The sequence below is a fragment of the Lasioglossum baleicum genome, chromosome 13 (genome assembly GCF_051020765.1).
Source record: "Lasioglossum baleicum chromosome 13, iyLasBale1, whole genome shotgun sequence".
In the NCBI taxonomy this organism is placed as follows: Eukaryota; Metazoa; Arthropoda; class Insecta; order Hymenoptera; family Halictidae; genus Lasioglossum; species Lasioglossum baleicum.
Genome location: NC_134941.1, coordinates 13,642,021 through 13,656,744, shown reverse-complemented (window position 1 = coordinate 13,656,744; position 14,724 = coordinate 13,642,021). Strand labels below are relative to the sequence as shown.

General features: G+C 43.4%; 1 protein-coding gene across 10 annotated transcripts in view; it reads left to right on the top strand.

Annotated features, from left to right (window-relative positions):
* Positions 1-14,724, top strand: part of Wake (ankyrin repeat and fibronectin type III domain containing protein wide awake) — a 153,304-nt gene that overhangs the window by 134,559 nt on the left and 4,021 nt on the right. For 7 of the 10 annotated variants that reach the window (XR_013010236.1, XM_076436375.1, XM_076436373.1 and 4 more), the window contains 9 exons: positions 1,136-1,270; positions 1,592-1,670; positions 6,302-6,405; positions 9,902-10,162; positions 10,315-10,617; positions 10,905-11,344; positions 11,593-11,972; positions 12,083-12,689; positions 13,140-13,934. Coding sequence is in view for 9 of the 10 variants with exons in the window: in XM_076436375.1 (XP_076292490.1) it covers positions 1,136-1,270; positions 1,592-1,670; positions 6,302-6,405; positions 9,902-10,162; positions 10,315-10,617; positions 10,905-11,344; positions 11,593-11,972; positions 12,083-12,689; positions 13,140-13,934 (3,104 nt within the window). In the remaining variant the exon portion in view is untranslated. Of the gene's footprint in view, positions 1-1,135; positions 1,271-1,591; positions 1,671-6,301; positions 6,406-9,901; positions 10,163-10,314; positions 10,618-10,904; positions 11,345-11,592; positions 11,973-12,082; positions 12,690-13,139; positions 13,935-14,724 lie in introns of those variants that run through there. The other 3 variants (XM_076436376.1, XM_076436372.1, XM_076436377.1) reach the window with 2 other exon arrangements.

Sequence of the window (14,724 nt, the reverse complement as noted above, 5' to 3'; positions counted from 1 at the left end):
GTACGGACTAGGTTTTTAATCTGTCCCCGGACGATTTGGTTCTCGAGGCAGGAAGTCGGGAAGGGAAACTGTTATTGTATCGGTTTTGGTACTTGAAACGATTATGGAGGATCTTCGTTCCGAAGTACTGTTATGGGGAACCGAAATTTCCAACCGTAGCAGATAACAGTTGGAAATTCCGGTGCTTTGTAGTCGTTATTCGGAATGGGGGTTGTTCGGAACTGGTTTAATCAGAACCGTTTCGATACTCGCTTTTATTTCCGGTTGCGCCGTGCTGCAAATTCGAACTTTAGTCTTAAGCACACTGAAGCGACATCCAGCCGGATCAATTTTTACTATTCTGACTCTTACATGTTTCAGTGTCTGTCGTTCTTTCCCGCATCAACTGATTTCGATGAAATTTTCACGATGTATTTTTTAAATTTTCAATATTGGCCCGCATAAAAAGTTGTAAAATGCAACTTTTAGTATTTTCTCTACAATTGCGATTTTTGAAAAAATTTCTTTTCACATCCTGTAGGAAACTAATTGCTTTAGCTTCTCAGAAAAGGTCAAATCGTGTAGCCCAATATTAAAAAAGTTGTCGATTCTTTGAGAGCGTCCGAATATTAATGGGAGTCAAACTTCTCGAAAAATTTCTTTGTGTACTTAAAATGACGTACTGAAGTTAAACAGGGATCTCTAATTTTGAATTGGGTAGATTCTTATAGATTTTTCACTGAAACTCTCTCCAGCGAAGCATCGAGTACAACAATTTCGAAATCCTTTGTGCGGGAATCTACATTATCAGGCGTCCTTTCACGCAAAGGGAGGATGTAAGGGAAGACATTCCCCATTCACGTCACGCTATAATTTATCTAGACCCAGTTCTGGCGTTCTGCACGGAACAAATGGCGTCGTTTATGCGGAAAGTTGAAGCAAATAGCCAAGGTTTTTCACTCGGGAATATCCGCGATATATTTTTTTATTTAGAGTCTACTATTATCGTGGCGGTGTTATATATGCTTTTATTATTCCTGCTTTCTGTTCTCATTGGGCTTTTGCGTTTATTTATCGTAAGCGAGAGCCCTCGCGTAAAGCGAAAGCCTCCCTTCGCTCATCTTTATTCAGTTTCTGTTGTTTATGTTTCCCGCAGAGTTATACTCTTTGCAAGGGATGGAGTTCCTGGAGGGTTTCGGGAAGAAAAAGCAGCAACCGAATCAGCCGAATAGCGTATCGTCGGTGCACATCAATCCCCTGTCGGCACAGTCCCTCAACATCCATCTGCATGGTATTCCGTTTGTTTTTTGTTCATATTTATTTCACCATTATTTGATCTATTGTTTGTTTGATCTCCCGGCGAAATTGGAAAAAAGCGCGAGGAATTTTTTGTCGCGCATGTTTTCAATCGTACACCTCGGTCGAATTCCTGTCGCGCTTCCATGAAAATTCAAACCTCACGGATTCGATCAGACCCCACGAATTCGTTTTGCCTCGATTCTTTTCGACTTTCAAAAATAATTGCTTCGGAAGTTACAGATAGACCCAGACTGGATTCAGGTGAATCGCGTGCGGTGAAAATTCATTTATTGCTCTTTCTGTCCAATCGCAGCTCTCTTCGCAGCCGTGGAACATGGACACCTGGACAAAGCCCGGACCATTTTGGAATCCACGGACGTGGACGTGAACAGGTGAGGCGATTCGATAACACTGTACAAAATTCGTTCAGCGATTACTGCTCGGCGATTCTTATAGAGATTTTCATTCTGAAACGAAATCCGAAAGTGATTTGCACTTCCAAAGGACTCCGAAGTAGATCAGCGTCTCCCGGCCAAAAGCCACGGCCGCAGGAAATGGCGTAACGAATTAGAAAAAGTTATGCGACGTCACACGCTGATTTCAGACACGACGGAATGGCCGACAGTAGCACTCCACGTGGTCGCGATCTAGGTTAATTGCCGCTCGTAATTAATTTCCTCGGCTGTCCTAGAAAACAAGCTAATTAATCCACGATCGAACGACAGCAGTCCGGAGCGAAGATTCCTCGTGTGTTTCTCGGAGTCGATCAATCCCACATTTTTTCACCGAAACTTTCTATTCAACCGTTTTCATAGAACGTCACGGCGTATATCGTTCATCGAGCCAATAGTCGTCCATTTCATTTCCCAAATTCATTGTCGAGATGAAAATAAAACCTGAAATTCGATCAGCAATTTTTACGAATCCGAAACGATGAGAATTTATGGAAAAACGCGATCCCCGGGGTCGGTCTATAAAATTCACCGTTCTGTGTTGAACCTTACACGCAAACTTCACTATTTCATTTCAAAAAATAAGCAATACACCATTTTATTTTTAAAATATCGCTCATCCGTTATGCAAAATGTGACCCGGAAGTCGGGGACGCGTCGGACTAGAAAAACTGACCGTTTCACACGCGAAGTAATGACTCCGTGGTGTAACCATCTCACTCATCCGGCCAATACCCATTTATTTCCCTGTCCCGAGCAAAATGGAGCATAAAACTCGCATATATTTCCCTTCGACCGTTCTTGGTCGCTCGGCGGCCGAGTAAATCGACCAGACCAGTTTCGATTACGTAAAATCGGACTCGCTAAATGCTGGGACTTTGCCTCTATCTTCAAAAGCAATTTTTCACATTTTTCTACCATGCATACGTCGTTCATGTGCCTTGAGTAGAGATGGAAGTTCAATAACCAAGTTTCATTTCATGGGTTTCGATTACTACTTAAAGGCAATAAAAGATTCAATGATTATACTTGAAAAGTATTCATTGTATACAAGTAGTTACCGAACCTCGGAATGAGTACTTAAAAGTTTCGAAAAGATACTTATAAGTATTATACTTCGATGTTGGAAGTAATCGAAACTTTCACAAGTAGTACTCGAATCTTGGAAATCAGAACTGCATAGTAGGTTTTAAGCACTTTCTTGATTAAATTCGTAACTATTTAAGAATAATATTTCATTTACAATACTTGGTTTTATCCTATTTCTTTTTCTATCCATGATATTTCCTGCTTTTGAAAAAACTCTTTCTGAAGGTACAGAAGTGGCCATTATACAAAGATAGTCACGTGCAATTTTTGATAAAATGGGGTACTTAGTTGAATTTTCACGCCAAAATAATAACGAGTCTTTTTTGCGTTCTAAATATTGTGATTTTAGATAATTTTCCACTTCTAACACAGCAGACGATGAGATAGGTATCGTATTATTTGAAATTGCTATTTCATTGTCAAAGGATGACCAAATTGATAATTCGCTATTGTCATCACATGCTGTAAATGAATTATCATTATTAATATAATTAGTGGCTGTATCAGTCAAGGCATACCGTGCTCGAGGGATAGATTCATCTTTAGAAAAAGCTAATGTCTTGAATGGTGGATCCAATAATGCAGTTAACATATACAAATGATTGTTCTCGACATCACCTAGATAATGTTCGATATTGTAATATATCAGAGAGAAGTTTTTGTCGCAAAGTACATTCCAAACTACAATCATCGGTAGAAGCATGTGAAATTATGAGACCCCGTGTTCTCTCTCATCTTCACTGCGTGTTTACAAAAAAGAGTGAACAGACGCCGCACTATGGGCCAAACCGACGAAATTTGTGTCAAAATCAAAGAACTTTCGATAGAGCGATGAAATTTTTTTTAAATGAAAGCTGAAACTTGAAACGTGAAAAAATCTACGGGAAATGATGTGTCGCATGTTAAAAAAAAATTTTTCCGCGCGTGGTATTGGAAAAACCACAATTTTCTTGAAATTGTGCAAGTTTTACGAATTCTGTCAAGGTTAAAAAACGTGTTCGTACCACAATCTCCATAATTATCCCCATATTCTGCAAAGTTTCAGCTTTCATTTTAAAAAAATTTCATCGCTCTATCTCATTTCTATCGAGAGTTCTTTGATTTTGACACAGATTTCGTCGGTTTGGTTTACGTTGGAACAGCCTTATATTATAAATTCGTAACGATATTCATAAAAATTTCGAAAGTTTCGAAACTGTTCGACCAAGATTCGAGTGATACTTGCAAGTACTATTTACGTTTACCACAGTACTTGTGAAGGGTTCGAAACTGTCTGGCAAAGGTTCGAGTATACTTGGGAGTACTATTTTTTTTTCGAAATACTTATAGAGAGTTCGAATTCCATCGATCAAGGTTCGAACCTGTTTGCGAGGTACTTGATCCCATCCCTAGCCTGGAGTCCGACCCGGTATAATAACGCAAGGAGTTAATTAGTGTTGATCGAAACGTCGTACGTGCAGGGTACGAGTCCAGTTCCGTGTGCATCACTGTTCTCGCTAATCCTATCGATCGGTGACAGAAGGCACGTTGGATACCTAGCAATATTGCCGCCGATAATTTGATTCCGTCAACCGGTCGGACAGTCGTAGATATTCCGTCGAACGATCCCCAGCCTCGATCGACGCCCGTAATTCATTTACGCGTTAGGTTCCTTGTCGTCCGAAGAAGAATCGATTGATTTCCTATCCGCTGCTCTGGCTCCCGAGAGGAAAATCCAGGTTTTTAACGCCACGGCGCAGCGGTCACGATTGAATCTCCTCTCTGTAGAAATGTCGAGGAGGCGATTCCAAAGGCCAGTTCACTTTCTTTCCTTCTCGCGATTATACTGCAAGATCACACTCCTTCTCTTACGTGGCTTATCAATTTTTATGTTACGAGATTTCTTTATGCGGACCGTTCTGCTCGCGATACACTTCGGAAAGCTGTAACCGCGTCTGCGAGTTTTTATTTTTCAAATCCACACCGAGAAGTTAGCTCCCGGCCAACCGAAACAGAAGTAAATTTTAACGTTACGCCCGAAGACGCTGTAACTGCGACAATAAAAGAAACTTTTTCTTAAATCGACACGGTGAAGCTAGTCTTTCCGACCGGAGTAGATATAGTCGAGCCGCGAAGCTGGAGGAGAAAAAGAAACTCGCGAAGTTGGAAATTCGTTCTCGTCTGCGATGAGAACTTTTACGGCGGAATCTTCTTCGTTGAACTGAGTGTGAAAATTTGGCGTTCGGGAGCTTAGTGCAGCTTCCTTGAAGAACAGATCGGCTTTCAAACATTACTGGAAATGATGACCAACCGACCAAACAAATCTGAAAGTCTGAAAAATGCTGGAAGGTTGACAGGGTCATTCTTGTGTTCATTGAGGCTTGATCCTGCGTGATTCGAAGTACATTCAACGTTGCTCAGCTGGAACTGCAAGTTAACCGTGCAATCAAATCATCTTTTGATTGCGCAGATTTTCAAACATAGGCTAGCGGATGTTTCATCAGATGACGACCGACCGTCCAAACAGATCTCGTTGCTTCAGAATGCGGTATTGGCTGTACAAATGCAAAAGATATTTGTAATCGAATTTTCACATTGATGCATCGAGTTGTAGTAAATTTGAACGTTCTGAGAGATGTTAGATGAGTATTCTCAGCTTCGGCAGCGTAGTGCAGCTTCCTCGAAGAACAGATCGGCTTTCAAACATTATTGGAAATGACGACCGACCGTCCAAACAAATCTAAAAGTCTGAAAAATGCTGGAAGGTTGAAGGGTCATTCTTGTGTTCATTGAGGCTTGATCCTGCGTAATTCGAAGTACATTCAACGTTGCTCAGCTGGAACTGCAAGTTAACCGTGCAACCGACGGATCCTTTGATTACGCAAATTTGCAAACATAGGCCAGCAGATCTTTGATCAGATCCGAGTGCGTCGATAGCAATATCAAACGAAACATCCCGGGAGCTGTATCGGAGGTTCACGTCATCGCTGCATCGTAATCGCCGCTGAATGTCCATTCTCCGCTGCGATAATCCGTTTATTCACTTCACCTCCCTTTGTCCCGGTTCGCTAATAGCAGCTCACGGGAGCTAGTTTATGCCGGAACGAGATTGGTGGCGATTACCTCGCGGAAACGGTCGTGCAAATCGGTCGTCTTCCTGGTGGGGATCTTCTTTGAGAAGTTTCGCAAAGATCATGCACATACGTTCGAATTTCCCTGAATCTATTGACACGAAAATTGATTTGAATGAGTGAATAAATGATCCCTCATCTCGGATATGGGTGACACAGAAGTGAACGCGTCGAGTAGAGTGAACAAATTCGTTTTAACTGTTTAATGACGGGGTTTCTCGGTAGAGTTCAGTGAATCATTCGGTGGAGGTTGGTCCGAGGGGACCACGGGCGTTTCTCTCCGAGTGTAATAGAACCGAAAACGTGAATCCTGCTTAAATTGTCCAATTAACGTCTCCCCGCAACTGACGACAGCTTCAATTGGGTTTTCAGCGTGAACAGCGACGGCCTATCGGCCCTGGACGTCGCGGTGCTCAGCAACAATAGGCCGCTGGCAAAAATGTTGGTCGCGTTCGGCGCGCAGGAGGGCAACCAATGTGAGTATCTTGCAGCTTCGTCGCAAATTAAATTAGATGAACCTGTTCCAGTCCCATGTACTCCCATCTGCTCCCCTCTTTTTCGCTGAGATCCTTTAAATTAGTTAATAGAGAAGACAGTGCCGAAACCGAGTTTATAATTCTAATCCGCTAAATAAACTTTTAGTTATTAGAGCAACGAAATAACAATGCAGTAGATTGATTGCAGCTTCTAACAAATTTCCAATAATTTTGCTCCAACGCATCTAGAAACGTTTAATCACTCTATAACAGCAGTTGATAACGCATTCAAGCATTCCTGACTCCGTTCCCGCCTTCCGCGCACTCTTTCCGCCCAATTCAGGTTCCGATTGCAACAACAATGGTCTTAACAAGTTCGGTAGCGACGCACAAAAGAGCCGAGCCAATTGTTATATTTCAAATTCACCCCGCGAATATTCTCTGTATATCGACTATAAAAAAAGCGTAGGAAGAAAATAGATGAAATTGTTTATTCCAAGGGCAAGAGAAACAATTGCAGGATCGTTTTACTGGAGAGGATCGGAAATTTCGCAAATGTATTCCTGAACGAGACGAACCGCGATAATAAAACTCTCTGGATCGATTGTATCGGTGTCTCGAAGAGAAGTTGCTTAGACCGTGGAAAACCGAACGAGCGGGGGGAAGAGCAGCGAAATACTCGAACGGAGTGGGATTCCAATTAGGATTCCGCAGGCTGCAATAAAAATGCCGTCAAGTTTGATTGCGGCACAAATAAAATCGCGGACGACAATCACCGACTAGACTTTCCGAGAACCATTTACTTTTCGATCGGATTTAATTGGACGCTTGCCGCGGCATCGGAAAATGTCGCTGCAATTATTCCAGTGGGTGTACAATATTTATTTTTAAATAATAACTTTTTCAAAATTGGATCTAACAGCTTCAGTTTGTTTGAGACGTTAGAAGAATTAGTTCACTAGCTAATGTGTAAATAACTTTTCATTCAATTGGTCGCAGTTGCGAAGGAAAAAGTAAAAGTGACAATTTTTTTAAGTTTTTTATCTGTGTCTGTAATGTGAGTTTCATTACATACAAAAATTGGGTCCAATTTTTAAAAACTCATTCGTTTTTGTACGAATACTTTGTCCACCCATCTTATTAGAACGAGCCTAACACGAAGCGTGTTTCAGCCATCAGGAACATGATTTCGGACCGCGATTAGAATGATCTTCTCGAGCCGGCGCAAAACGGTCGGAATGCGATTCGTCGATTCAAGACGCACGTTCCATTTAATAACTTCTGCTGGTGCAACAAACAGAGCTCGCTGCATCGCTGAATGCAACGCTATTTCATTCGGCTAGCACGCGTAAATACCTCGTCGCTGATTAAAGCATTTAATTAAGGCAGCTAATTAGATCGCGCGTACCTAGGCGGCTCGGGCAATTTGTCGGGGCGAAACTTTGTTATCAACTGTTTCCCGCGTGTATTTTCATTGAAAGTTCCTGCGTCGCGTGCCCGGAGACTCGAACGAACGAACCTTGTTTTATTCGGTGCTCGTTTCATGCGGGCGTTCGAGTCTCCGGAATTAAAATCCTCCTTGCCGCTTATTATTTCCGCTGAAAACGGGAAGCAGAAGCACCGTTTACCGCGAGATTTATCTATTTATGCGAAAGAGTTTCCTCGTGGATTATTTTGTTCGACGAACGATAAATCCACGTCTGAATGCACCGAGCAGTGATTAACTATTTGAGTGCCGTACCAGTGACCGTACAAGTCGTACAAGATAAATAAATAAAATAAGTTATCCCCAAAAATGTAGAAGGAAAAGAAAATTTATATGTTTTGTGTGGCTACATTTATTTCAATGCTTAAATATTCATCACTAGATTTTATGCATTTGTGACAAAAATGAGGAGGTGGAATTTAAAACAGTAAAAACATTCGAAGAATTTTAAAATGCTATTATTTTCAACATATTAACTTTTAATTACTCGCATACAGTACTTACAATCCCAAGACATTAAATTTAGTATTTCAACACATAAACAAAGGTGCCGTCTTGACTACCAAATATTCATTTTGCATTGAACTAGTTATTTCACTGAATAAAAATTTATTTAAATTCGAGTCATATAAAGTTCCATGTAAACAGTTATGTAGAAAATGTCTAAATTTAAATCTAGCTAAAAAATGTATATTTTGCAAACGAATCATATTTGTTAGACTTTGTTTAAAATCTTCGACAATGATTGCATTAAAAATTGATTTTCCGGTAAAAAATGGTGTCGGTACTCAAAGCGTAAAGAAACCCGAGCCGTTTCGAAATTGCAGTTTCTTTAAAAGTATTCGCAGCCGGCACGCGATCGAAATCGCATTGCCGTTCTCGTGACTGTTTGATTATTCGATTCGAAAACGTGGAAAGCATCGGTTTATTCGGAACGATTGTTATTGATGTTAATCGGATAGTCCGGGAGCAGCGGGCACCGTTATTGCCCGTTAAAATCGCATTAACGTTTCGACGAAGCTTGTCAAATAAAGCAGGGACGAGATTGTGCGTGTCGCACGAGCAAATGGAAATCAATAGCCGACACAATCGCGATGGAAACGATATCTGCAGACGTCCCGGATGCGACCCACCGCAGAGGATTTTGCATTCGTAAACGTGAATCGGCTGGAATTAGCCAGACATTTTTGCGCGGTTCTACGACAAGTCCCGTCTGATTCGCGGCAATTCACACGATTACTGTCGGCAAGTTCCACGCTGAATTTCACTGCTCGTTTCCTCCGTAATTCCCGGCGACTGTAGTCTAATAAACTTCATTCATGCCTGGCCGAAGTGGAAAGGGTGAGATTCTTGACCTGGGAAACTGGAAATTGGGTCGGGAAAATTTTACTACCTCACCTTCCTCATCCAATCTTCTCTCACCACCTTCTCGAATATTTTAAAAACGTCCCTTTGGTCTCCTACGAGTTTTAACCCTTCGCAATCGGAGCTAGCTGGACCCCTTGCCTTATTTTAACGAGCCACACTCGTCGCGAAGAGTTTAAAACCGGCCAACAAATATGAATGTTACGCCTTTCTTTTTAAAATAAAAATATACATTTTCTTTTGCGAATAAATTCGTTTTTATCACTGCAACTGTAAAGAAAATTATACGGCAAGGGGTTAACTCGAGACTTAAAAGGAAAGTCGAGAAAACCATTTCGTTTTCTCAAGCGAAAATGAAAGGAAATTGTTCACCATTTGGAAGAAATTTTTTCAGGCAATTTAAAGCTCATAGAATTTCTGTATTTGATTAGCAAACAATTTGGTTCAATAATTTTCAACGACCAATTTCCTCTTTCAATCCTCAACTTTTTAAAAGGGAATTCTATCATGTACTAGAAACAAACTGTGTATAAATATGTACTACGAGCTGTCGAAGTGTCGCGAAGGGTTGAGTTGACTTAGGGAACTAGAAACAAGTTTCCAAGTGGAACCGAGTATAAGAAAGTCGTCTGATTGATCACACAGTCAAGTCTCCGGAGTCCCTGGGCAGTCACTTGGCCTCGTTGCTGTCGGAAGCAGAGCACAGGGTCCAAGAACTTGGCGGGAGCACTTCCGGTAGCGGTGGGACCACCCTTTTAGAGCCGCCGAGCAGCCATAGATCAAGTTTTTCGTCGCAGCACAACAATCTCACGGGATGCGGTGGCAGTGCTGAGGACAAGCAACTGGCTCTGTGGGAGAGGAGAGCGAGAGCTCTCAGGAAGATGCTGCTAGGATTTGATCAAGCCAGTGAGTACCGAACTTCTACCTTTTCACTGTATTCTCTTCCACAATTTTTATGTTCTTCTGAAAATATCGTAAAGAAAGTTGTTCAATTTTCTGAGACTTGTAATCACCGTTCTGCAATTTTCCATGATCAATGACCACTGTATTTCTTTCAGGACCACCGGACATGCCTTTCCTGGTCGCAGTAGACGTCACGGGAACCAACTCGGTGACAGTAAGGTTCCAGGAGCCGGATTCCCACGATTCTTCAATCTGCACAAAGTTCAAGGTCCAATGGAGCATAAAAGAAGATTTCTCGGTGATCTGCGGAGACAGAGAGGTGCTGGACATGAAACAGAGAGAGTGCAGAGTTGAGGATCTGATCCAAGGGCAGAAATACTACTTCCGAGCCGCTGCTGGGAACCTGAAGGGCTTCAGCAGGTTCAGGCACTCGACACCTTCCCACGTCACTCCTAGCAGTACGTTCATTTTTAATCTGCGTGCCAAACAGGACATCTTCAAAAATAATCCTTCATAAATTAACCTGAGGCATCCTGTACATATACAATCAGTTACAAAACCATCAGATTTTACCGAATAATGGTCCCACACAAGTCTGTTAACTTTCCCTAGAAATTCCTGGTTAGACCATCTCCGCTTTGAGTCCACAACAATTCAGATTTAGTGATCGCACGTACAAAGTATTGTCTGCTGCGATTTAGACTCTGAATAGGGCTTTTGAAGACGTAGATTGGCATTGTTCCAGCTTGGAGGGACATCGATGGCAGGCTGCCAAGGTTTGCCGGCCGGTTGGAACAATTGAACACACTGTTCACTGACATAAGGCGGCCGGAGTACACGCAGGAGACGCCAGCGGTGCAGAGGCGTAACCACAAGAAAAAGACGACGATAAAACAGCTGTTCACAGCGACCAGTAAATTCCAGAAGAACCTGAGGCGCGGTGTGTTCCTCGCCTGCTTGCTCTACCACGAGGATAAGGTGCTCGTGACCAATGAAGACTTCCTACCTGTGATCGAAGTCGACGAGACCTATCCTAGCTGTATCTACACTGATTTCCATTGGCTGATGAAGGTGGCCTGCACCTGGGACGACGTGAAAACCCTTCGCCAGGACATGGAGAAGAGTCATAACAGCTCCACCAACCACTTCAGGATAAAGCTGCTGCAGGCTGCGGCTCAGATGCAGGTGGAGCATTTTTTTATAATTAATAAATTGATCTGACGAGACCCGAAAGGATAATTATTTACAAAGAGGTACTCCTTTGCGGTTTTGATGAAATTTAAATATGTTTTCGTGTACCAGGAGTCTGTTTACTGATTAAAAGAAAGCCCCTCGTATACTTAAATTTCATCGAAATGGGACAGGAGTACCTCTTTGTAAATAGTTGCCCTAGAAAGGATGAATAAATTAAAACGTGATCGACCCCCTTCCAGGCAGCGCTGTGCATACAGGACCTGGGCCAACTGTACCATAAACCCATCAGGGACGTTCAAGGAACCCTGGTCTTCTCTACCGTGAACTATGTAAAATCCCCGAAGCTTATCTCAGTATTAAACAGCAGGTGGTTGCCTCTGAGCAAGGTGATCAAGAAGGTGATCACTCACGAGGAGAGCAGCGTATCGGATATCCTGATATCCAGCATACAGGAGCAGATGACGTACCACCAAGTCAGCAGCATCAAGCTGTCGAGAGGATTGTACCTCGGCTACCTGAAGATGCAGAGCAGCGTGGACCTGATTCAGGTCGTGGTGCCTGCCAAGTCGCCGAATGTGTTGCCTCACTGCAAAATCCGCGATAATCCCCACGTGTCTGCGTAAGTGAAATAGCAGTTACTTTCCTTCGAAGGTCGAAGATTTTCAAGCTATGAAAACTAACGCCGGAGAAATGAATTTGTATATGAAAACTAATTTCTGTCCCCTGCAGCGAAGAATGGGACTACCTGAAGAGGATAACGCGGCTCCAGGCAACGGACGTCTCGGGCAAAGACGCCGAGGAGAAGGAGAACGTGACGAACGAATGCCAGGGCACAGAGCAGCAGAAGATGTTCGTCGATCTCGTCGCAGCGACAGCTAGACGATTATTCAGTTACATGGACATCAACCCTGACGACACCTTGTCCCATCGACTCTACGACGCCGAGGTCATCGATCTAACCCACGACGTGTCTTTCCTCGTCGCTGTTCCTCCACCGGAGACTGCTTGTTCTGTTCCCGGAACCAGAGAGATTCTTCTGCAAAGAGGAGACTTGTTATCCTTGCCGATACAAGTGTTCGAGATGGTCCATTTGAACACTTATCAGAAGGATGTGATCAACAGATACTCTAGATTAAGTTGTATCTTGGAATTGGACACGGCCCAGGCTCAGCACAACCATAGGGAAGCGTTCAGTTCATTGGAATTGAGCGTAGCGAAGGACAAACTGACCAGGCTTCAAGATCTTCAGACGCAGGTGAACACTGTTTGGAAGGGTGCCAGGTGGCTGATCGACGCCATCACGTTCGCGAGGGATCGTGGAACCTCTCAGCAAGGTGTAAGTAAACTAGCGGGGAAAGGTGTTCAAGTTACACGAGCTGATTTCGATGAAACGGTGGGGAAGTTCTTGCTGGAAGGTAGCTAATTGTTGTATAGACAGTAGAATACAATCCTTCCATTAGTTTCATTAAAGTCAGCTTGCACAGCTTGAATACGTTGCCTTCTAACAATGGAACGATCCCGAAGTGACACCTCCAGGTCTCAATGAAACTTTGGGAGGACGTAGTTCTTGCAAAAATATTCGACACGTATTCGTACACTCGACGTTTCATTTAGGATGATCAAAAATTAAATTATCCAATTAAGGTGTCCAATATTTCTTCAGGAACTGCGTCCTCCGAAAGATTTCGATTAAGATCTGCGGAAGACATTTTGGAATCGTTCCTCGTAAGAGTTCCAAGTGTGGGCCTCCGAAGCACATCTGTATTCATCCTGAACTGCATTGTAGGGCACGTCGCAGACGCTAGGGATTTCAATGAAGCACTTGCTCAGTCTAGATAGGAACAAAAGCAACAGTAACAGCAACAGCCTGAAGAGGAGCCTGCTGCAACTGCCGCCACGGGACCCGAAGCTGGTCAAGTCTAGTCCGGGCCGAGGCAGCTGGCCAGGACCGAACTTGACCAATTCTACATCGAACCTGCTGACGACAGAGTTCAGCAAGAGCGAGCAACAGTTGCCGAGCAGTCAGTACATTCGGAAGGGGAGCAACACATCGAACATGTCAACGGGGTCGGAGCCACCGAAATCATCGGTGCCGTTGAGCAGCGGCAGCAATCTGAGCAACGCGACCAGCGGTGGCAGCAGCAACCATCTGGTACCGTTGCAAAACGCGAGGCTACCGCCCTCCAAGTCCGAGGACACTCTAATCCTGACGAAATATAAACACAGCCCCAGGAATAGGTCGGCGACTATCACGTCCGCCTCGGCCAGCACCAGTCCCCTGCTCAGCATCAAGCCGATCATGTACGGCGGCTCGTTGCTGAGCGTATCCACCGCCATGACCAACACGACCAGCTTGCTCAGCGTCACCAACACCAACTCCGACAGTTTGCACTCGTTGAGCAGCGACGAATACTCGACGCCTAACTCGAGCGTCTGTCTAAAGGGCCTGGGCAAAGTGAAGCCGGCCAAACCAACCGCCAGCGTCGCTGCCATGGCAACTGGTGGCTCCCTAGAGAGCCAACTCGAGGAGGAGAAAGACGAAGCCACCATGATGCCGGCTCCTTTGCCTGGCATACTTCAGGTACCTTCAGTTTCCCTATTCAACTTTGTTGGCTAGCGGTTGGAAGGGTTGTAGTTGTTATTTTTCAAGGGAATTGAACTACACTCGCGTGTGCAAGATTAAAGGATCGCTAAATTCTTCTAACTTCGTAGGAAAAAACGAAAGTAGAAGGTTCAAGCTTTAAAATGGGACCAACACGAATGTTCTACGACGTTTCTCCATGAAGTTGCAACATTTTGGACGTTTCGAAAATTTATTGATCGTTTCATTTTGCACGACTATGTATGTAGCTTATCATTGGAAGCTTGGGGATTCGCACATTCTTAAATATTAAGGTTCATCGCAGACTGCGTCGTCTCCCAAGCTCTCAATGATAGCTGGAACAAAAGTACAGTGGATCCTCTCATAACACGTTACCCTTCGATATAAGTTGCACCAGAGTCCACTGTACTTGCAGCGTTCCCTCACTCTTCCGTCACTGTTTGAGTAGACCCTGAAAATCTGTTTTAACCAAAGTAATACCAAAGTGCCAATGGATCTCAAGGTTCAAAAACAAGGTTGTAATATTTAATCCTTTTCACTGGACCGTTCTTTCTATATAACAAGGGATTTCGCTTAATTATCACTAGACACAGAGTTGATGCATTTATGACAAAAATGAGTAGGTGTAATTTAAAACAAAAACATTAGACGAATCTAAAGGCGAGAATGATCTTGGTATCCACTGGCACGAGATCCACTTCGTACGAGAACAAGAACTGTCCTACCTAAAGCAAGCTTTCTCAGGACACTCGATACAAAACTGACCGCT